Raw genomic sequence first — 25097 nt, 5'->3', positions numbered from 1 at the left:
TCAATCATGTCAAAGGCTGCAGACAGGTCGAGAAGGATGAGGAGGGATAGTTTATCATCGTCTCAGTTACATAGGATGTCATTTGTGACTTTGATAAGGGCCGTTTCAGTACAGTGGCAGGGGCGGAAACCTGATTGGAAGGATTCAAACATGGAGCTGCGGGAAAGATGGGTATGGATTCAGGAGGCAACAACACGTTCAAGGACTTTGGAGAGGAAAGGGAGGTTGGAGATGGGGTGGTAGTATGCAAGGACAGAGGGTCAAGGGTGAGTTTTTTGAGGAGGGGTGTGATGACGGCAGATTTTAAGGGGAGGGGGAGCAGTTAATAATATCTGCTAACATGGGGGTCAGGAAAGGAAGTTGGGGGGGGGGGGGGTCAACAATTTGGTAATAGGGTCGAGAGAGCAGGAATTCGGTCTCATGGTCAAGATGAGCTCAGAGAGGGCATGAGGGAAGATAAGAGAGAAACTAGAGAAAGATGCGAGTTCTGGGCTAGGACAGGGGGGAACCGTAAGGGAAGTTTGGCTTGGTGGGCTGGGGTAGGGAGGGAAGCAGCAGAGGCAGCTAAACGGATGGTCTCAATCTTAGTGACAAAGTAGTTCATGAGCTCCAAGCATTTGTTCTTGAAGGTGAGGGTGGAGGAGGCAGGGGAGGGGGGTTTAAGAAGACACTTGTAGTGAAGAGAGGCAGGGGGTTATCTTTGCATTCCAGGATGATCCTGGAATAGTAAGCAGTTTTGGCAGAGGAGAGCAGGACCCGATAGTGCTTTATGTGGTCCAGCCAGATGTGGCGATGAATGGCTAAACCAGTTGTCTGCCATAAACATTCAAGTCTGCATCCCTTGGACTTAAGGGAGGGGAGATGAGGGCCGTCCAGGGGGAATGACTAGGGTGAGAGAGAGAGAGTAATGATTTTAATGGGGACAAGGGCATCAAAGGTGGAGGTGAGGGTGTGATTGAGCAGATGGGCAGCTGCAGAAATGTCATGGTGAATGGGGGGCCAAAGGCTAAACAGTTGGGAATTTGAAAGTGCCGTTGCAAGTGACTTGGGGAAGAGTTTTTTCCAGGGGCAAAAACAGAAGGAAGTGGGGTTGGGAGGGGAAAGGGGGATGTGGGTGGAGAGAGATACAAGGAAGTGATCAGAGATGAACAGATATCTACAGCACCATACCATAGGGAAGACAAAATGAACATTTCTATAGCTTCTGGCAGTTCCCAAAGTTAATCTTTGATCAATTATTATTTTTAGTAAACCAGCTGCAGAGATTTCCTGGTTCCCACATTCCGTTACAGAGCCAAAGTGTTCTAAAATGATATGTGATGATATTGAGTGCTGAATGGCAAGTGCCCAACACTCCCTCGACCCCAGTACTGAATGGCAATAACTTTTCTTACAGCACTATACTGCCTTCCCAATGGGCTTTTTCATAAAGTTAACCTCGTACCCAAGTTGGGTTTGCAGGACTGTGGCAGGCCGCAATCCAACTTTCCAGACTGGTAATAACATCATTACATTTCTTATCATCTTCAGACATGCGGTGTTATCAGCCACATGTGTAAGAGGCAGAAATTAAACTGCAGAAAAAGGAAGTAAAGGTTGAGGAGCAAAAAGTTTTCATGGATCAGAAATTTGTCAGACGTTTACATATGAAATCAAAAGCAAAATACTGTGGATGCTGGAAATCTGAAATAAAAACAGAAAATGCTGAAAATACTCAGCAATTCAGGCAGCATCTGTGGAGGAAGAAACAGAGTTAATATTTCAGGTCGAAGACCCTTTGTCAGAACTGGGAGAAGTTGAAGATTAAACAGTTTTTAAGTATGTACAAAACCAGACAAAAGTGGGGTGGTGGGGGGAGGAGGAAAGAACAAAAGGGAAGGTCTCTGATAGGGTAGAGGGCAGGAGTTAAATGACAAAAGGGATGATGGTGCAAGGCAAGGAAGATGGTAATGGGACAAGTTAAGAAACAAAAGATGGGTCTAGAGGAACTGTAAATGGCAACATCAGAACCATTACCAGCACCTACTGTCCAAAAAACAGGGAGCAGTGATTATGATCTGAAATTATTGAAATCAATGTTGAGTCCAGAAAGTTGTAAAGTGCCAAATTGAAAGATAAGGTGCTGTTCCTCGAGCTTCATTCTAACAGTGTAAGAGACCGAGACAGAGAGGTCAGAGTGGGAGTGGTTTGGGGAATTAAAATAGCAAGCGACCGGCAGGTCAGGGTCACACTTGCGGACTGAGCGGAGGTGTTCAGCAAAGCGATCACCCAATCTGCGTTTGGTCTCCCCAAAGTAGAGGAGACCACATTGTGAGCAGAGAATTCAGTATACTAAATTAAAAGCAGTACAAGTAAACCGTTGTTTCACCTGGAAGTAGTGTTTGGGGCCCTGGATGATGGGGAGGTGAAGGGGCAGGTGTTGCATCTCCTGCGCTCGCACGGGAAGGTGCCGTGAGGAGGAGAGCGGGTGTTGGGGGTGATGGAAGAGTGACCAGGGTGTCGCGGAGGGAGCAGTCCCTTCGGAATGCAGAAAGGGGAGGGGAGGGGAAGATGTGTTTGGTGGTGGGATCGCGCTGAAGGCGGCGGAAATGGTGGAGGATGATACGTTGAATGTGGAGGCTGGTGGAGTGGAAGGTGAGGACAAGGGGGACCCGATCATGGTTCTGGGTGGGAAGGGAAGGGGTGAGGGCAGAAGTGTGGGAAATGGGACGGACACGGTCGAGGGCCATGTCAACTCCAATGGAGGGGAATCCTCGGTTGATGAAAAAGAAAGACACATCGGAAGCACTGGTGCGGAAGGTGGCATCGTCAGAACAGATTCGACGGAGACAGAGAAACTGGGAGAAGGGAATAGAATACTTACAGGAAGTGGGGTGGGAGGAAGTGTAATCAAGGTAGCGGTGGGAGTTGGTGGGCTTATAGTAGATATTGGTTTACAGCCTATCCCCAGAAATGGAGATAGGGAAGTCGAGGAAATGAAGGGGAGAATCGGAGATGGACCACGTGAAGGCGAGGGAAGGGTGGAAATTAGGAGCAAAGTTGATGAAATTTTCCAGTTCGGGTCGAGAGCAGGAAACGGCACCAATACTGTCATCAATGTACCGGAAAAAGGTGAGGGAGGGGACCTGAGTAGGATTGGAACAAAGACTGTTCCACGTATCCCACAAAAAGGCAGGCATAGCTAGGACCCGCACGGGTTCCCATAGCAATAAACCTTTTATTTGGAGGAAGTGAGTGGAGTGAAAGGTGAAGTTGTTCAACATAAGAACAAGTTCAGCCAAGCGGAGGAGGGTGGTGGTGGATGGGGACTGGTTGGGCCTCTGTTCAAGGAAGAAGCAGAGGGCCCACAGGCCGTCCTGGGTTGTGGGGGGAGGGGGGGGGTGATCGAGATGTAGAGGGACTGGATGTCCACGGTGAAAATGAGACGGTTAGGGCCAGGGAACTGGAAACTGTTAAAGTGGTGGAGGGTGTCAGAAGAGTCGTGGATGTAGTTCTGAAGAGACTGGACAAGGGGAGAAAAAAGAGTCGAGATAGGAGGAAATAAGTTCCATGGGGCAAGAACAGGATGAAATGATGGGTTTACCACGGCAGTCCTGTTTGTGGATCTTGGGATAGAGGTAGAAGCAGGCTGTGCGGGGTTGGGGGACTATGAGGTTGGAGGCCGTGGGGGGGGGAAGATCACCAGAGGAGATGAGGTCAGTGACGGTCTGCAAAACCATGGCTTGATGTTCGGCCGTGGGGTCATGGTCCAAGAGGTCAAAATTGATCAGAGCAATTGGCAATTTTGCAGGTATTGACAGTATTCCTCTATGCATGGTTATAACAGTAGAAATTTACACAGATGGGAAAAGGATTAATTCAGTGCAAAGCATAGAATGTAAAACTGAATTTAGTGGGGGATGGTGTTGCAAATTTTGTTTTGTTTCATTTTAAATTGAAGCATTGATGCCAATCATCAATGTTCCACACTGATAGGTAGTGCTCCTGCAGTGTTGTCCACATGTAGACGCTTGATGAAAATGATGTCCTCGGACTCTGACTTTTGAATATTTATGATGCCTTCACCTGCCTGCAATGAGGGCCTCATGTGCTGTCCCAAACGCGCCTGTAAAAATGGCACAGGCTATTGCGGCTTCCTTCTGGAGGGTAAGACGTTCCATTCTCACCTGCTGCGGGAGGTGAACATCGGACATTTTGTTTGTTTATCAGCACAACCAAGGAGAATAAAGGAAACTGATACTTTGAATATTATATCGTCTCCAAGTGGTAATTTTTTTTAATATACGTTCATGGGATGTGGGCGTCGCTGGCGAGGCCGGCATTTATTGCCCATTCCTAATTGCCCTTGAGAAGGTGGTGGTGAGCCGCCTTCTTGAACCGCTGCAGTCCGTGTGGTGACGGTTCTCCCACTGTGCTGTTAGGAAGGGAGTTCCAGGATTTTGACCCAGCGACGATGAAGGAACGGCCGATATATTTCCAAGTCAGGATGGTGTGTGACTTGGAGGGGAACGTGTAGGTGGTGTTTTTCCCATGCGCCTGCTGCTCTTGTCCTTCTAGGTGGTAGAGGTCGTGGGTTTGGGAGTGCTGTCGAAGAAGCCATGGCGAGTTGCTGCAGTGCATCCTCTGGATGGTACACACTGCAGCCACTGTGCGCCGATGGTGAAGGGAGTGAATGTTTAGGGTGGTGGATGGGGTACCAATCAAGCGGGCTGCTTTATCTTGGATGGTGTCAAGCTTCTTGAGTGTTGTTGGAGCTGCACTCATCCAAGCAAGTGGAGAGTATTCCATCACACTCCTGACTTGTGCCTTGTAGATGGTGGAAAGGCTTTGGGGAGTTAGGAGGAGAGTCACTCGTCGCAGAATACCCAGCCTCTGACCTGCTCTCGTAGCCACAGTATTTATATGGCTGGTCCAGTTAAGTTTCTGGTTAATGGTGACCCCCAGGATGTTGATGGTGGGGGATTCGGCGATGGTAATGCCGTTGAATGTCAAGGGGAGTTGGTTAGACTCTCTCTTGTTGGAGATGGTCATTGCCTGGCACTTATCTGGCGCGAATGTTACTTGCCACTTATGAGCCCAAGCCTGGATGTTGTCCAGGTCTTGCTGCATGCAGGCTCGGACTGCTTCATTATTTGAGGGGTTGCGAATGGAACTGAACACTGTGCAATCATCAGCGAACATCCCCATTTCTGACCTTATGATGGAGGGAAGGTCATTGATGAAGCAGCTGAAGATGGTTGGGCCTAGGACACTGCCCTGAGGAACTCCTGCAGCAATGCCCTTGGGCTGAGATGATTGGCCTCCAACAACCACTACCATCTTCCTTTGTGAAGGACGTACAATACAATGAAGGTCGCAATAGCATATAGAACGATGAAGGCCACAATAATGCAAGAAGAGTGTAGTACAGTGAAGGCTATGGTAATGTAAAGGGAGGACAGAAACAGTGAAGGGTACAATAAAGTCAAGGAAGTTTCGAACAGTGTGGGGCACAGTAAGTAAAAGGAAGGATAGAGCAGCGAAAGATACAGTAATGTAAATGCTTAAAAAAACGAAGGCTGCGTTTTTACTACCTCCAGCACTTTGGGCTAAGAGTCGTCTCAGAATGCCACAAAATTGGCCTGTGCATATGCAAGGAGTTTCAGTGGCTCACCATGGCATGTGTATCAGATGTCTTGGAGACTGCAAGATTAATCAGAAAGGAACAGACTTAATTTTACTCTCATGAGAAATGTTTAGAGCATTTTGTGACTTTATAAGAGATCACAGAGTGTTGTAAGGTTCAAGGAAACCCCAATTACACTGCCTTCATTGATTTTTATAAGGCGTTTGACCCAGTGCGTCATGCAGCCCTCATGGAGAAGCTGGAAGCTATGGAAGTACATGAAGAAATCTTGGATTTTATCCGGGATATGCACTTCAGCTTCAAGATCCATATAAGGATAGATGGAAGACTCAGTGAACCTGTCTCTCTCAAAAGAGGAGAAAAGCAAGATGTCGACGCCACCCATCCTATTCAGTGTTTTTATCAGTACATTGTAAGGGGTGGCCTTGGAATGTCCATTCTGGACAGTTCTGAAGTGCATTCCTTCTCGCAGAAGAGGTTATATTGTGTGAAAAAAAAGGCAAAAGCCCGACATTAGCCAGAAAGGCTCCTTAAAATCGATGAACAGAAAAATAAAATGTCAAACAATTGGGAAGTGATCTTATAATTAGAAAATCTTGCTACTGATCCCTTTTAACTTACTTCCTTTTGCAGCTCAGTGCCCAGCAGTTCTGGAGATCCAGTTTATATGGGTGAGTATTGCAAACAGTGCTTATCAGTCTGAAATAGTGAAAATCACATGGATAACATCATGACATATTTCTGGCCTCATTTGCAAATATCTACCCAAAAACTGGAAGGCGCTTCCTGTGCACATGAAAAGTTGGATACGTCAAAAAGTGGGCAGAGAGTGGACCTGGATAACAGGTCTCTGTTAATTGTATCCCTATCAATTAGTGTTAATTGTATTCAGGTGGTGTGTATCAATTGGGGACTCTCTTGTATCCATTTATATGAGAATTTATCTAGGGGGTGCACAGTGCGTGTGTGTGTTGATCTCTGTGAATAAAGGCTTGGAAGCAACTGAAGACCAGGCTCTAGTATTCTATCCTTCACCACCGGGCTATCCAGTTTGTGACAGTCTCTGCCCAAGCTTCCAAACAAATTCACTCGATTTACATTCAAGATTGGGCAAAATTGATCAGAAAATCTACCCTGCTCAGTCACTATAAACAGTGGCCCTGAATATAACTAGCCATGGAATATTTGTGCTGATGTTGCTTCTGGCAAAGTATCCCACAAAGCTTGATAAATGTCCTTGGCAAGAAAATAAAGCTAAAACCCCACGTTAGTGGTTTGGGAGAGGGTGAGGGAAGGAAGTCAGCCTACCCCACTTCTATCAATAAAACTGAAGATAACTTTTTTTTTAAAAATGTGCTTTTTGAGGTGAGGAATGCCACTTCTGCGGAATGGAACACTGTATTGGGTGTTAAATGTCACCATCTAGCATTCTCAGGTGAAGTATAACAAGGTCCACAGCTTCTTCCAGTCTGTCTCAACAACATAACTTAACCTACTTATCTTTTGCAAAGCAAAAGTATGCTTAGTGTATCAGGGTGATTTTAAAAATAAACATTTCCCACACCTTCCATCCCCTAAGAAGCCATTTTCAAATTTTATTGATACCGAACTATTAGCATAAAAGTTAGCTTTATTTTCATGTCAAGGACATTTAACAGTGACATTGTGATAAAATGCTGAATTGTGAACAGCTCGGTGCTTGTGGGCCTGTAGCAACAGCGACCATCTTGCCAGATGCATAGGCCTGTAGAATCAGTGAAACATTCACTAGAGTCGTTGGAGAATGGGATCTCAAAGGCATATTTTAAGAAATCTATAAAACTAGCTGATATTCTCAAATTCAGTCTAAAATTCAGACTACCCCCTGAAGTATACCAAGTGTGTTTATGAGAAGTGCCGTGCAGACTGATATAGGAAGTAGATAAAGTAAAGATAAGGAGGAGCTAAAGTGAGGCAATACTTACAGCTCAGTTGTTACATGTTCCTGACTCCTCTGAAACGAACCGACTGTTGTGCAAGTGAACATAAAATACAATTCAAGTCTAAAAATATCTATACTCTGACAAATTGACAATGAGTCACAACCCAAGTCCAAATCACTGATCTCCCGTGACGTCCAGGTAGCTACATCTACTGTGGTAGATCAGTTGCCTGAGGTAACTTGTTCTGGGAGTGGCGCATCTCCTTTGCCTTCTGTGCTCCTGAGGCCACCCTGCCATCAGGATCCCGCTGCATATGTCACAAGCAGCAATGACCGCTGCAGCCATACTCTGGGGTGGAAGCTCCACTGCACTATTCACTTCTGTCAGCGCTCTGCTGGAACCTTGCCATTCCTATGCACAGGTCTGACTTTTCCCACTGAGAAAAACAAAATCCTAAGCCTGCCATGCCTGGTTTCATGGGATCTTTTTAAAATATCATGTATATGTAAATATGATACAGGAAAAAGGTTTTCTTGGCTGAAATAAGTTAACAACACTTTATATAACCTATACTCATGATAACAATGACAGGGGCGATGTAGTTTGAAAGGAGCACTGTCTTCTTGAAAAAAGTGACAAACCTTTCCTGTTTGTGGAGGGAGAAAAGTCAAATGTGAAGATATCTTTCATGAATGATGCTATGGTACATTTGATGCAAATTGTGCCATCACATCCTTGTGCTTCTCCAACCTTTTCTGGTTTGGTTACAAAAACATCGTATGAAGACAATGGGGAAGAAATTGGTCTCCGCAATGCCTGTTTTTGGATGACAATTAGCGCTGGGGACCAATTTCTGGGCGTGACCTCTTGCGCCCCATCGCCCCTAGAAGTCTGCCAGCTGCCAAATTCAAAGTCGATGACTTCCAAGTGTCCAGGGTGCCGGCCGGAAACAGGCGTTAGGGCCCTTGAGTATGCAAATCAGGGTCCCAATGCCCATATTAGGACCCTGCTCCTAAATTCAGCATAAGCTGGCCAGAACATGCACCGCGTATGCTTCGTTCAGCTTTTCCGGGTCGACAGTGGCCTAACCGGCGGCCACTGATGAAAAGGCAACTTATTTTTTTTATATTTAAATGGAATGTGGAGGAGCAGGAGTGCCCCCCTCTCCCAACACCACCACCCCCATGGGCCTATCTGCGGGCTGGCTCGGTGTCGGAGCCTGGCCATTTTCCTGAGGCCTCAACCAGAGAGTTTCACTGAGACCCTCGATTAGCGTGCGTAGTTCACTGGTTTTCTGCAGATGAACCCAAGGCCCGATTAGCAGCGAGCCTCAGGCAGACATCTTCTGGCAAACGTTCCCTTCGTAATGCCCATTTCCAGCTCTCGTCCGATTTCTCAGCCAATGTCATTGTAAAAAAACTATTGTTTGGATTTCACTTCTCTATTTTGTTCTTGGGAGAATATGCAGCTACACAGTTTGCTTCTTTTAACCACAATCAAGAGTAAACATTCATCAAGGCAACTTCAACCGCAGACTTTCAGTACCTGTGAGTTCCCACCCGCCTGCTATCTATTTGTTTTTTTTTATTCGTTCATGGGATGTGGACGTTGCTGGCAAGGCCAGCATTTATTGCCCATCCCTAATTGCCCTTGAGAAGGTGGTGGTGAGCCGCCTTCTTGAACAGTTGCAGTCTGTGTGGTGCAGCCCGTGTTAACCGATCTTACTGACAGAAGTGGGTTTACACATATGAGCCGCATCGAGTGCATCGATTATGCTGATGCTGCTCAGGCTCGCACCACTTCCACCACAAAGAAAGTGTGAATTAAGAAATATGGTTGCCACTTCTTAGAAATGTAAAGTAATGATGGGTTTCCTGCTGGCCTCAACAGTCACAGCAACACACTGTTACAAATTAGCAAATTTTTAAAATTTGCTGTCATTAAAAAGATTATATACATCATCCATAATGGAAAAAAAATGTTTGTGCAATACTTACCACAATGACATCTCAAAAAAAACTACCTAATCTCACATTCTGTCCAGAATAAAGTAAAACTGAATCTGTAAAAGTGCAAACTTTTTTTTAAAATGCCAAATGAAAATATTCTGTGAATTTTTTTTTAAAAAAGCAAAATATAAATACATTTGGAATTGCAACGCCAGATAAGTCATGGTTGGGACCCCCTTCTTCCCGCCCCATGCAAGAGTGAGATCTTTATTGAACTTAAGATCCCAATCACTTTGATTTTGGATCTTAGCATTTTTTCAAACTGAAAAATGAAAGTGAAGGACCAAAGTCCATAGTGTTGGCTGAGACAAAGAGTAGGAGGGGAAACAAGATAAAGAAGTCGTGACTAGGCAACAACAAACACAGGTTTAAAGGTAAGTTGTAGGAGGGCCTGGTAACCCACCCACACGAACGTGCCTCTAGTTATAATCGGGGCTGTAAAGTGTGATAATTAATGCCATACTTGTGTACAACTTTTGGCTGCCACTATTGTGGAATGTGCCCATTAATGCAAAAGGCCTTGGATCGGCTTAGCTGTTGGCAAGTTACAGTTTGTCATTGTGCATTCTCTGGCCAGATAAGGTCCATACAGGCCAGTGACAATAAAATTACAATGCTGCCAGGGCAGGTAGGCTGAGCATTCAGTCCGCTCGTGATCAGAAAAGACGGCAGCCTGTGTCTACACAGTTAGTCGATATATTACTGCTGGAATGTCGCTGTCTCCAGTGGTCCCAGCAGGAGTTGCCTTAGATCGATCTTGCAATCTCATTTACCTCACAGCACTGTTACTGAAGTCTCCATTACAGGCAGCATTGCAATATAAATTCGACAAAAGATACACTGGCAAGGAAATGACATTTCTTGTAAGGGGAGAATCTAGCGGTGGTTGTTATTTAACATGTCTTGGCAGAACATGATTTGGTTGTCTGCCTGAGCTGTGAAGCTGCTTGCGGTGAGATTTTTTTTTTAAACAAGAGTATATTCTTTTGATTTTGTTGATCTTGTGTTTTTCCTTTATACATCCAGTTGAGCTCAAAATAGGGATTGTGGTAATGTTTAGTACCGTTAGTAGCATCTCGACATGGCAGTGATACAACTGTTACTACAACAAGCCTCTCTAAATTGCCTACAAATTTCATCCTTAATTCCTTTCCCATTATTTGGTTGTCCACAATGTATTCACAATATGGTAACAGAGCCCTTGCTATTTCTTAACTCAACCCAAACAGACTCCATCTGAGCATCACTGTCATTAAAATCTTTCTGTTGTATGGATGTGGTCATGTGCTTAATTAATAACCACTCACCCTCCCTTTTTAAATTCTCTATTTCTCCTGAATATTTTACAGCCAGGAGTATTTACTTCCCAGACTCTGTCAAGGCTACAATCTTATCTCTCCCCCTTTTAATGAATGTGTTGCTTATAAACTCTGCAATCCATGCCCTTTGTACTCCTCAGTAAATCTTTTCCTTCTGTACTTGTGTATTCTTTCCTTCACTATCCTTTTCCTTAAACACTCTCCCATCTGTCTTAAAAATACCCTGGACTAAAATACTCTTCTTTACCCCTTCAATATACTTATTCTTTACTCTTCCCCCATATGCTCTAAGATTTGCCCCTTCTCCCTGCTTCATCACTTGGCAGCTACCTGCTTGATTCAGCCCTAATCAGAAATTGAGCAATGCTTAACTTCTGGTCCTTTGCACTCTGTGGTACTGAAATTCATTGTCCTATGGCTCACTGCCACCTCACTTGTCACATAATAAATTATTATGCTGAAGCAAATAATAATTAACTGATTTATACATTCCTAAAACAAGCATCCAAGGGACAGACTGACCATTACCTGTACCCATTATGTACATAGTATTTGTCATTATGGGAGCTGGGGGCAGCGCAAGCGTCACCTAAAGTATTTCTGTTTGGAAACACAACCTCTGACTATGCCGTGCCGATATAAAGAACCAGAACCATGGGGCATGATTTTAACATGGAGCCAGGAACTGAGCAGGTGGATAGATTATCACGTGGGAAACCCAGAAGTCAAGTGAGCGCGTCGGAATCTGCGATCGCAACTCTATTGAAGGCACTTAATTTTACTTCCGGGTTTCGCTTCTCTAAGCTGCGCAGTGGACAAACTGCGCACCCACATGATGCGATCTGAAGTCCACTATTTAAAGGGCCAGTGCAAAAATGGATTTGGGAGGAGAAAGGAGGAAATAAAGCCATGGATGGACATCGAGGAAAGGCAGCACCCAGGTTCCCGGATGTGTCACTTGAAGTACAGTTGGGTGCTGTGAGAAGCAGGAGGGAGATCATTTATCCAAGTGAGCAGAGGAAGAAATCTGGTTCTGTCACCAAGAAGGCATGGCTGGAGGTGGCAGAAGAGGTGAGCAGCAGAAGCACGGTGCCCAGGTCTTGGCTGCAGCGCAGGAAGCGTTTTAATGACCTAACTAGGTCAGTGTATTTGCTGATTTTTAAAAAAATTATTCATTCACAGGATGTGAGCATTGCTGGCAAGGCCAGCATTTATTGGCCATCCCTAATTTCCCTTGAGAAGGTGGTGGTGAGCCGCCTTCTTGAACCGCTGCAGTCCGTGTGGTGAAGGTTCTCCCACAGTGCTGTTAGGAAGGGAGTTCCAGGATTTTGACCCAGCGACAATGAAGGAACGGCGATATATTTCCAAGTCGGGATGGTGTGGGAATTGGAGGGGAACGTGCAGGTGGTGTTCATATGCGCCTATGGATTCTCCCACATCCTGTGTTGCACAACACACCCCTCCTCCCTCACTCTGTGTTAGCACGTCTACTCCATTACATCACACCTCATACCCACTTAAGTTTCAGCATCAACCATTATTCACTTTGTATGCACTTCTTCACTTCCCCATTTATCCATCCACTGCTGTCACTCATTCCAATCCTGATGCAATGTGATGCATCAGTTTCATAGTCAGCCTCACCCAAAGCAATGGATCCATCGGGTGAATATGGCACCTCAGTCACTCACAGGTTCGTTCTTTCCCCCCTTGTAAAAGAGAACGCAAAACGAAAGGGAGAGGTTGAGGACTGGAGGTGGATCACCACAAATAGTCCAGCTGACAGATGTGGAGGAGGAGGCAATGGAGATAAGTGGGACAGCAGCATCATTATCCATTGGAGATGGAAAGACTGGGAACCAGCAGATATGCCCGGTGACAGAACTTTAATATCTTTCACACACATGATGACTTTATTTCATCAATCACTGAATTCTGACAGACTTCAGTATGGTGATTGGCAAGATAGTCACTTTGATGAAGAATAACTAATATCATTTTCTATCGTCTTCCAGGGCCTTCAGACGCTGAAGAAGAATGTTGCGAGACGGAGAGATCGATTCCTCAAAGGACTTCATTCCTTCTGAGGGCGCACTGTCCTGGGACATCCAGCCATGCACCAGCGCAGACACTCCCACTTCAGCGGGTCCTGTTAGCCAGATAGTTGGGTTGTTACCTGGTGATTCACAACTCATAAGTGAGCACGAGCAGCCATTGGTGGCGAGAGCTGTGGAGAGTCCATGTCGGGGGGGGACGCACTCCTCTCCAAGCTCTGCTCAGCTGGACAGAGATTCTGAACACCAGGGGCAATCGTCGAGAAGGAGAATGATTGAGGAACAGCTGCACCTTTGCGACATACTGGAGAAAGTGCCACACACTCTCTCCACAATAGCGGAGAGGACAGAGGAGTCCAACTCCAACACTGATGGATTGTTGTTGCAGGTATGTTCGAGAATGTCTGCAATGGAGAGAGTAGCTGCCTCTATTGAACTTCAAGCACGGTTCACAAATGAGTCTCTGCAGGCCATGACCACGGCCGTGCAGACTCTGGATGCCAACATGTCTACCGCCTTAAACAGGATGACAGATACCTTATCCATGGCCTTACAAGGCATCACTGTTCTGCACCAAGCTGCTGTCCAGCAGAGTGGTAGGGGTGATGTGGTGCTGGCCCAGGAGAGGGATGATGGCGAGAGGGGACATGGAAGTGGGAAGTCCACTCAAAGCGCTCCCACTTCTCACCCGTTGCCCCTTCCCCCACCTCAACCAGTACCTGGATTGCTGCCTCCTCTCCTGATGGCCGAATCTGCCCCTGCACAGGTGAGGGTGGAGCAGTCTTTGGCGGGGCCCTCACAGGCTCCAAAATCCAGAGGTCATTGGTCAAAAGTATCTCAGCAGTCCGGGCAGGGATCTGAGCAGCGTGTCTCGACCTCTGTTAAAGCCACAGGGGATGCACCACATAGAAGTGGTAGAAAATGTAAGTTTAAGCAATTGTAGTTCACCAAGCAAATATAGAAGGGTGTTTTAAGAAATGTTATGTTGTTCATTCTCCATTTTATCATATTAGCACATTACATTTATTGATTATCACCACTTCCACGTCTTGCCCATTATTGCTTCCCAAGTGTCAAGTTGCCCTTTCATTTGCTTCATCGTGAATGGCAATACCCGACGATACCCATTGGGGGAATGTGCAATAGGTGTATGCGTGAGTGAGAAACCATTGGAAACCCATGCAGGTGAGGTTAAAGTTGTTTCAGATTTAGAATCCACAAAAAATTAAATACCTCAACTATTTCAATGAGGTAAATTGCCCCTTTAACAATCTGCCCGTCGGCATTAAGTGGGGATTGGACTCCTGGGTTTCGGCTGTGCGACTGGGTTAAACCTGGAAGTGGGCGCGTTGGAGCCGGGTTGCGGTCCTGCTGATGAAATCTACAATTTTGACTACTCACCCGCCCCCAGCCCACCCATTCTTGGAAGTTAAAATCGCCCCCATGGTAGCCAATGAATTCCATCAGGTTTTCTGTCCACGGTGAGCATGACTAACAAATTTACTGGAGTTCATTGAGGAAATGACAACTTGTTGACAACAGAGATTCTGTGATTGTGATTTGTTTAAATTTCAGCACAGCTTTTGGTTCCGTGCCTCATAAGATGCCATGGAACGGTCGACATGTTTCTGAGGTGGATTGAAATATGGCTGAACCAGAGAAAGTAAAGGGTAATTGTGGTTGTAGCTGTGTCAATATGACAAGGGGTCACAGCAGACTGTCATGGGAATCAGTGCTTGGGCCATTGTTGATGCTGGAGAAAGAAACAAAACTGTCGAAGTTTGCAGATGACACCAAATTTACTGTGATTCAAACAATAAGGAAGAGGCAAGCCAAGTGCAAAGGGATTTGGATAGTTTGGGAAGGTGGGTTGATGAGTGGCAAATGATATTTAATGTGGACAAATGCAAGGTAATGAGATTAGGGAAACAAGATACAGAGTAGGAATATAAATGTCTCTAGGCTACAGGACAAACACAGGAGAGGAATCTGGAGATTATGGTGGATACCTCAGTGAAGCCATGCGCTAGGTGCAGCCAAAGTGAAGAAAGTTAACTGGATCTTGGGATGCATAGCCAGAGGGCTAGAGCACAAATTGCAGGAGGTGACTGAGTTTGTACGGGTATGGCCCCGCCTGGAATATATTGTGCAATTCTGGTTGCTATTTTACAGTAAGAATATCCAGGCATAAAAGGCATTGCTGAAAAATTACAACCAAACTGAAAGCTGGTGTAAGGCATCTGAGCTTTGCAGAGAGGTCATAGGAGATATTATTGAAGTGTTCAAGACTCTGAAGTGAGTGGATAAATTGAACCCAATAAAATGTTTGAAATCGAGAGAGCATTTGGCTAAACCAGAGAAAGTAAAGTGTAATTTTGAATGTGGCCGAATGTAGAGATGAAATTCCAGGTGCAGTACTTTACACAGAGGGTAATGAATGTAGAGAAGGGAGGCATATAGTGTGTGAAAAAATAAGGGAGCATTGGATAGATATTTGAGGGAGTGGGCAATTGAGAATGTTCACGTTTAGGATTGGCCAGAGGAATTACTGAATCTTTTCTAAGTCTAGTACTTTTCCATGATCCTATAAGAATGCTTTATTTATGGTTGATGGTTTGTGGCATTTAGTCGTAATGTGCAAGCCTGTGCCATATTTGATTGTTATGAAGGTTCAGTGACCTGGTATCAGGCAGACTAGGACAATGTAAAACTGAGCCGCTAAGATATGTGCATCCCCTATGTAACCAGGCATCACCAAGCAAGCTAATTGCAATACATGGGCCCATTGTAGAAGTATCACTAGTGGGTTACTCAGGAACAGCAGGGTCCAACTGTTATTTTTTCACTATTTAACAAAATGTCACAGCCACCCTTGGCATATTTTCAATCTCGTGGGAAGATAGCAAAAGCACTGGATTTTTTAAGGGCCTTTATTTACTTTAACAGAATTTTAATATATAACTTAAAAATGGACAGGGATGAGAAGAAAATATTTGGCCTATCAAAGTTCATTCCTCCAGTATATTAACTCTCCCATCATGGCATTTAACAGTATTTTAAATAACCCCAATGTTTTTGCTTCTATTATTTTGCCTGGTAGGTTATTCTGAACATTTCTCACTGTGTAGTTTTTCCTAATATCCGTTCTAAATATATTTTTCACTAATTCTCATTCCTCTAGTTCTAGTTTTTTTTTTGGCACACTTTGAACTACTATTCTGGGCTCAGTTTAGCTATTTCATTCAATAATTTATATACTTTGATGAGATTCCACCTTAACCAGAACTATAAGACTAAAAATTATTGTTGGTGATGTGGCATAAATGCTTAATATTCATGCATCAACAACTTCTTTATTATCTCAACGGAAGCATTAACTTGTTTAAATCAGACTGATTTATGCCTCTATTAAAATAAAGAGATTAATTTGATACCAGAGGATTAAATGTTCTTCAGGTAACATCAGTCATGGCCAGCCTATAATTACATGTGTGCAGTAATGCTGCCATCTGCAGGTCATATTGGTCACTGCACCATCCTGTGCAGTCCAAGCTAAAATCATGACAAAAGTGCATTTCCTTCTAAGTGTGTATACAAGTAGCCACACGAAAACCCTCAGGCAACAAGCAGGAGAACACAAGTCAAGTCGATCTTTTCAACAACAGGGCATCTGGGACCTGAGTGAACAGGACAAACAACTGTGTATCTACTTAACCAATCAGATTGAAGGATTATGAAATTGACAGCACAAGGACTAAGAAGGTTTTGTAAGTTAGAGTGGGTGAATTCAATGTCAAATCAGGTAAAGAAAGAGAAATAAAGAGAGGGAAAGAAAGATTGGATTAAGAGAGAGAGAAAAAAAGAGACAGAAAGGAAAAGTAAAAAAAAAATAATTTTAAATTTTACGTTTTTAAAATCTCCAACAACAATTAAAACCTGAAGGAATGAGACTCCACACTTGTAATAGTTAATTTTCAGTGCCAGAGAGGTTAACTGGCAGTAATTAACACTTATCACATCATTAAAAGGGTACTTAGACTGAAATGGAAAAGACTTAACTTTCTGTGGCGAGTTTAGTTTAGTTTGGTTTGTATCTACCGCGCAAATACAGTTGATAATTGCACAGTGTTCAGTTCCATTCGCAACCCCTCAGATAATGAAGCAGTCCGAGCCCGCATGCAGCAAGACCTGAACAACATCCAGGCTTGGACTGATAAGTGGCAAGTAACATTTGTGCCAGATAAGTGCCAGGCAATGACCATCTCCAACAAGAGAGAGTCTAACCACCTCCCCTTGACATTCAATGGCATTATCATCGCCGAATCCCTCACCATCAACATCCTGGGGGTCACCACTGACCAGAAACTTAACTGGACCAGCCACATAAATACTGTGGCTACAAGAGCAGGTCAGAGGCTGGGTATTCTGCAGCGAGTGACTCACCCACTGACTCCCCAAAGCCGTTCCACCATCTACAAGGCACAAGTCAGGAGTGTGATGGAATACTCTCCACTTGCCTGGATGAGTGCAGCTCCAACAACACTCAAGAAGCTCAACACCATCCAGGACAAAGCAGCCCACTTGATTGGCACCCCATCCATCGCCCTAAACATTCACTCCCTCCACCACCGGTGCACCGTGGCTGCAGTATGTTCCATGTACAGGATACACTGCAGCAACTCACCAAGGATTCTTCGACAGCACCTCCCAAACCCGCGACCTCTACCACCTAGAAGGACAGGGGCAGCAGGCACATGGGAACAACACCACCTGCACGTTCCCCTCCAAGTCACACACCATCCCGACTTGGAAATATATCGATCGCCGTTCCTTCATCATCGCTGGGTCAAAATCCTGGAACTCCCTTCCTAACAGCACTGTGGGAGAACCGTCACCACATGGTCTGCAGCGGCTCAAGAAGGCGGCTCACCACCACCTTCTCGAGGGCAATTAGGGATGGGCAATAAATGCTGGCCTTGCCAGCGATGCCCAAATCCCATGAACGAATTAAAAAAAAACTTCACGCATTGCGAACAGCAACTTTTGGATTTCTGTTTAGCATCTGCCCCTCGCCTCAAGCTGCTGTACCATTTGCGCATAAATAACAGGGAGTGCCATTAGCCTCATTGTTATTTTGACAGCAAATTATGGCGCATTTTATTCACTCAAAATGTCATCAGTTCGCCCACAACCTGACAGAAAGTCAAGACAATCACACACAAGATAGGAAATGTCCAAAAATGCTTCATTCAAATCGTTTTACTACAGATACCAGTCTCAGAAACTACAATGTTTTGCTGTTGGCTGTACCTTGCTGTGAGTCACGCTAAGCTCAGTGACAAAGGAATGTTGCACATGCGTGATCACTAATTTTAATAAGTTCTCATTGGCCTAATTGACTTGCTAAGTGCTCTTAAAATGGGTTCTCATAGGTCTGGAGTTATTGTGAAGCCAGCGTGATGATCAAGTACTGAAAGACAATCTACTGGAGGTAGAGTTGGTCTCACAACTCCAAGTGTCAGTTGTCTTGGGAATCAGATCAGAATCTCATCCCGAGTTGTGCTGTTGCTTTCACAGTGACATCCATCTGAAACTGCTCCTTACTCATGCAAGAGAGCAGACTGACTAGGTTTACCACAAATTTCTGAATTTCTAGTACTCTGGGGCCAGCCAGCACTGACTTTCTTCACTTGTACCTTGTTTGCATAGCAATCATTTCACTGAAAGAGGAAGTGGCCAGGATTGGTAAAGAAGAAATTGCATTTATATAACTTATTACATCTTCAAGATGTCCCAAGTGCTTTTCAGACTTCTGGAAACTATAAGTGGATCAAAATTTGTTCCAGTTTACTTTATCAAAATAGTTTGATTGTGTAGAGTCCTGTAGAGTACTTCAAAGCACCTTAATACTTTTGATATAATACATGTGATATTTTTCCTATAATGTATTCACAATTAGTTTGTTGCAATTACATCATGGAGAGGCATTCTGTGACCCTCACTTAGGATTGCACTAAACCTTTGGAACACACATGAAAATAGCAAACAATTCTGCAACAAGTACAAATTTCAATTTTAAACATCCATGTACAATACTACTCCTGCAGACAGCAGAAATTAGTAAAATGCTGTAACTGGAGTTGGTTCATCCGGTAACAGAGGCCCTTAGTAAATTGTTTAAATAGGAGCTCTTCCTCCACTGGTAGTGCCTTGACAAGCATAAAAAATTCTTTAACATTTTTTTTGTACTTATCAAAGCTTTGGGGAATGAATCACTTTCCAATTGCAGGTGCCCAGTGTCAGCATCAAGCACCGGGCAGGTCAGATGTAGTAAAGCCAGCTACAGGTTAAAGTTCTCTCAACATTGTTCCAAACCCAAATCATCACTCTGCTAATTGTAACAGTGTGACATTTCCATTTCCATATCAATCATCCATGTAGGCTCAGAGTGCGATTGCCAATGGAAGCCAAATTCAGGGCAGTTTGTGCTGTGTGACTATACCAACCAGAATTTTTTGAGCAAGCACTATTCCAAGCAGACCCCTTTCCCAGAGATGAAAGAACAGCTTTCTAACCCGTCCCACCACCATTTCTACATAGTAGACACTAGTCTCTTCTGGAGAGCCTGACTCACACCATTAGAAAGTTCCAGACCATAATCCTGTTGAATTTTTCATCTCAGCCTCTGTTAAGCTACAGTGTTGTAACTCTCTGCCATTATTTTATCTCCAATCACAGTGAGTGAAAATACAGTATAAGAGACAGTCAGAATTTGAATGATAATCAAGTATGATTGAGAGATATGTTCAGAAAACACAAATCGGGGAGTGGGACTAATTGGATAGCTCTTTCAAAGAGCCGGCACAGGCACGATGGGCCGAATAGCCACCTCCTGTGCGGTGTCATTCTATGAAATATGTGAGTGTGTTCACCAATCCACCCTTCAGCATGCAGGCGATGGAGAGTTTACAGCTACTGTTTGACCTTATGCTATGAATCTTGAAAACTGCTAAGGACGAGTAAATGACAAAATAGCGACTCAAACAGCAGCATATATACAGTAAGGGGATACGGAGGGTAGACAGGCAATAAAAGGATTCAACCTGCAGTCTTATCCTTCAGGTTCTTCGGTGTATTCTCAATTCCATGATACAATGCAAGCAGTCTTTAATATTTATCTATTCTGGAGGATGATCATTAAGTACAGCCAAATGCCTGGTCTGAAACACTTCATGGGACTGATAAAGTAATCCAATCCATCTGTCTGTCACAAGTGGAACACACAGCTCTTCAGTTAGAAGCTTATAGACCAGTGAGCAATTCTAAGTTCATGAAGTTATAAATATATAAAAAAATGCATATTTGTACTAAACATTGCTTGAAAACACTTCAGCCTCATCTCTTGCACTCAATGCTGGGCTCTGCCATAGTTGAGGATACAGATATTTATGCCTTCACCCACCACATAAGCAGAATGCTGCAAATTCAGAAACACAACAGATTAACCCTTGCACTGATGACAGCTCCTTTGGGCAGTACACTTTTTAATTTTTCAACTCACTACTTCCTTCTCCTGTTAGTTACCTGACTGTCCACCGCCATTCTCGACTAGATGTGGTAAGGTTACAGAGCTTTGTTCTGATCCATTGCTTGTGGTACCGCTTAGTTCTGTCTATAACTTGCTATTTTTGGTGTTTAGTGTGCAGGTGGCCCTGTACTGTAGCTTCACTAGGTTGGTGGCTCATTCTAAAGAATGCTTGATGCTGCTCCTTGCACGCCCTTCTACACTCCCCATTTCAAGTTGTTTCTTGCAAGAACACTAAACTTTACTTCTGGATTCAGAATGAATCATGGAACAAGCATCCTTTATCCATTTTGTGAAACAAATCGCAGATATCCTTCACCTCATTCTTTTCTTTAAATAACTATTTTATTTATTCCCCTAATCAGTTCTGATAAGCTCAGAAACAAAGCATGTACAGTACATGATGGGAGCTTTAGAGAAAAAATGTAAATCATAGAATCATAGAGGTTTACAACAAGGAAACAGGCCCTTCGGCCCAACATGTCCATGTCGCCCAGTTTATACCACTAAGCTAGTCCCAAATGTTTCAAAAATATTTTGAACAATATCTGATTATTACAAGTGCGACAGGGCCTTATAACGTTCATCATAAGATGAATAGCCCCATCATACTGACAAGGAGCTCAACCCTACGTTCAGCTTCAAATCCCACACCCAATCAATCACAAAATCTGCCTACTTCCACTTTTACAACATTGTTTTTCTGCATCCCTGCCTCAACCTCACCACATCCAAAACCCTTATCTATGCTTACCACACTCCTGTCTTGATTCCACTTGTTAGCATCCCAAGCTCTGCCATATAGATCCCAATCAATTCAGAACTCTGCCGCATTTGTTTTATCCCACAGTCCTACCACCATTACCCTCACAGCCATGTTAGCCCCTATCCACTATCACACTGATTTCAAAATCTACATTCTCAATTATCCCATGACTTCCTTCTTTCTGACCCCAGAATGCACCTTCTGCCTTCTAACTCTGGCTTACTGATGTGTCTCCCCTCCTCCCACTGCACATCAGTGGCAGAATCTTCTTGCACCATACCCCTGCATTCTCTAACTCTCTTCCTATACCACTTTGCCTTGCTACCTCCCTCACCATCTTCTCAAAACCTACCTTTAACATTGTCAACCTCCATTTTCCTAACTATGTCCCTCTTCTCTTGCTCACTGCTGCCCCTGACTGAATAGAATAGATTGGAGCCAAAACATTTTGATCAGGTCTAATTCAATACAATTTGTTTTCAATGCCTACTAATAGAGAAAGAAACAACTTGCATTTTTATAGCACCTTTCATGACCTCAGGACATCCCAAAGCACTTCACAGCCAATTAAGTACTTCGAGTGTAGTCCCTGTGGTAATGTAAGGAAACACAGCAGCCAATTTACTCACAGCAAGGTCCCACAAACAGCAATGAGATAAATGACCAGATAATCTCTTGTGGCAATGTTGGTTGAGGGATAAATATTAGCTAGGACACCAAGAGAATTGCCGCGTTCATCTTTGAATAATGCTATGGGGTCTTTTAGATCCACCTGAGAGGACAGACACCTCAGTCAAAAGACAGGACCTTTGACAGCATAGCACTTTCTCAGTACTGCACTGAAGTGCCAGCCTGGATTATGTGCTCAAGTCTCTGGAACGGGACCATGAACCCACAACCTTCTGACTCAGAGGTGAGAGTGCTACCGCTGAGCCAAGGCTGACACCTAGATTAGAATAGCTACCATTAATACCTGTAAACGTCTCCGATATTCCTGGTACAAATGCAATACCTGTTCTCATTCTTATCCAATCTTAGTACATATACCTGCCCCACACCAATTCCTGTATTATGTGGTCCACTACTGTGGCAGTATATGTAATACCTGCTCTGATGCCAATAAAGCACCAGTAATATATGCCCAGCACCAGTACTTGTAATAAGTCCAGTATAGGGGCAGGTATTACAAATACTGCCAGTGGGGGTATATGTAATATCTGCTACTATACCAGTACTAGCACCTGCAATACTTGCTCTCTTACAGTTACTAGTACCTGTAGGAATCTGTGAAAATTACCAGGAAAGTCCAATCACCAGCCAAACCGACTTCTAAAAAAAATCCCTTTCCCTTAATTTCAATGAAACTCTGCCATATAGTCAATTTACACGAAAATCGCTTTTCTGATTGGTTAATACATGAATAAATTACACATCATTTAACAGGACGATAATTGAAGTAATTGAACCTATGAGCAGTCAAATTGAGATCAAACAGCAATGTACAGCCAGTCACAGTAAATCCCAGGTCTGCAGAGAGCAGTGCACCGAAACCATGTGTGTCACTGTAACATGAGATCGTGTTAGAAGGGAGGAGCCACCGACTATCCCAGGACAAGTCACACTGACTTTGAAAACGAAACCGATGTTAATATTCTGATCCACCGTGTAAAAGTCGGTTTTCTTTTTACATTTTAGCTGATTAATACCCCAGAAGTTGTCATTCAAAAGCACAGGACAGTGAACCGCCCAATCCCTCCAAAACTGAACAGAGTAAACCCGAAACCCAAACAAGTCAAGAAACGCATTTCACTAACTTCCACTCAGGACATTGACTCGATCGCTTACTTGAGTTGCTCTTCTGGAGAAGTGCCGAGACCCCCAGACTGTCCCGGGACACACAACACAGGCATAAGGTCAGGCTCAGGAATCCACTCACAAACATCCCGTCCAGTCGACTTCAAAGAGACATTAGTTCTCGGTGCAATACAGGCGCCAATGTGAAGGAAAGTTTTGTTTTCTGCCCTCCTAATTTCCACACAGTGATTTCCCGGTTCAGCTTAGCTCGGGTTTTTTGTTCTGATGTGTCTGGGGGTTTCCCACCGCAACAGAATAAAGAGAAGTGGGACTTTCGTCACAAACCCAAACATAGATGTTTCATTGGTAAATCGTTTTCTTTTACGATTGACTAAAATGGACATTCCCCCACCGCAGGGCTGTCCAACCTCTTGGGATAAAGTACTGAACTGGTGCCATGTGATTAAATGACTCCTGAGTGAGGGCCAACTCTGAGGGGCAGGCATTGCCTGGGACTTCTGGCATATTAGTGACGCAACTCCACCTTATAATGGAGAGAAACCCCATACACCAGTTTGTCTGTTGTGGATGGCTTGTAATATATTCTAATTCAAGGGTATTAAGGGTCTTTACACAGTCATGTGACAATAAATGCCTTCACCTACCACGTAGCAAAGGGTAATGGTTGACAGGTGTTTTTGTGACTGGAAGGCTGTTTCCAGTGGGGTCCCACAAAGTCCAGTACTAGGTCCCTTGCTTTTGGTGGTATATATTAATCATTTGGACTTGAATGTGGGGGGCTTGATCAAGAAGATAGATGAGGGCTGTGCAGTGGACGTGGTCTACATGGACTTCAGCAAAGCCTTTGACAAGGTACCGCATGGTAGGTTGTTACATAAGGTTAAATCTCATGGGATCCAAGGTGAGGTAGCCAATTGGATACAAAATTGGCTTGATGACAGAAGACAGAGGGTGGTTGTAGAGGGTTGTTTTTCAAACTGGATGCCTGTGTCCAGCGGTGTGCCTCAGGGATCGGTGCTGGGTCCGCTGTTATTTGTTATTTATATTAATGATTTGGATGAGAATTTAGGAGGCATGGTTAGTAAGTTTGCAGATGACACCAAGATTGGTGGCATTGTGGACAGTGAAGAAGGTTATCTAGGATTGCAACGGGATCTTGATAAATTGGGCCAGTGGGCCGATGAATGGCAGATGGAGTTTAATTTAGATAAATGTGAGGTGATGCATTTTGGGAGATCGAATCGGGCCAGGACCTACTCTGTTAATGGTAGGGGGTTGGGGAGAGTTATAGAACAAAGTGATCTAGGAGTACAGGTTCATAGCTCCTTGAAAGTGGAGTCACAGGTGGATAGGGTGGTGAAGAAGGCATTCAGCATGCTTGGTTTCATTGGTCAGAACATTGAATGCAGGAGGTGGGATGTTTTGTTGAAGTTGTACAGGGCATTGGTGAGGCCACACTTGGAGTACTGTGTACAGTTCTGGTCACCCTATTATAGAAAGGATATTATTAAACTAGAAAGAGTGCAGAAAAGATTTACTAGGATGCTACCGGGACTTGATGGTTTGACTTACAGGGAGAGGTTAGACAGACTGGGACTTTTTTCCCTGGAGAGTAGGAGGTTAAGGGGTGATCTTATAGAAGTCTATAAAATAATGAGGGGCATAGATAAGGTAGATAGTCAAAATCTTTTCCCAAAGGTAGAGGAGTCTATAACGAGGGGGCATGGATTTAAGGTGAGAGGGGAGAGATACAAAAGGGTCCAGAGGGGCAATTTTTTCACTCAAAGGGTGGTGAGTGTCTGGAACGAGTTGCCAGAGGCAGTAGTAGAGGCGGGTACAATTTTGTCTTTTAAAAAGCATTTGGACAGTTACATGGGTAAGATGGGTATAGAGGGATATGGGCCAAGAGCAGGAAATTGGGACTAGCTTAGTGGTATAAACTGGGCGACATGGACATGTTGGGCCGAAGGGCCTGTTTCCATGTTGTAACTTCTATGATTC

At 44.2% G+C, this 25097-nt stretch overlaps 1 protein-coding gene across 1 annotated transcript in view; it reads right to left on the bottom strand.

Annotated features, from left to right (window-relative positions):
* The window catches only part of LOC137321458 (interferon gamma receptor 1-like), a 63835-nt gene extending 40350 nt beyond the window's left edge, over window positions 1-23485 (bottom strand). The window contains exon 1 of the mRNA XM_067983853.1: window positions 23127-23485. Within this exon, the coding sequence (XP_067839954.1) occupies window positions 23127-23223 (97 nt within the window). The 5' untranslated portion in view covers window positions 23224-23485. The remainder of the gene's footprint in view (window positions 1-23126) is intronic.
* Window positions 23486-25097: the final 1612 nt, after the last annotated feature.

Source organism: Heptranchias perlo, chromosome 5 (genome assembly GCF_035084215.1).
Source record: "Heptranchias perlo isolate sHepPer1 chromosome 5, sHepPer1.hap1, whole genome shotgun sequence".
Lineage (NCBI taxonomy): Eukaryota > Metazoa > Chordata > Chondrichthyes > Hexanchiformes > Hexanchidae > Heptranchias > Heptranchias perlo.
Note: the sequence above shows the minus strand (reverse complement) of the source record. Positions and strands in the feature narration are given on the sequence as shown.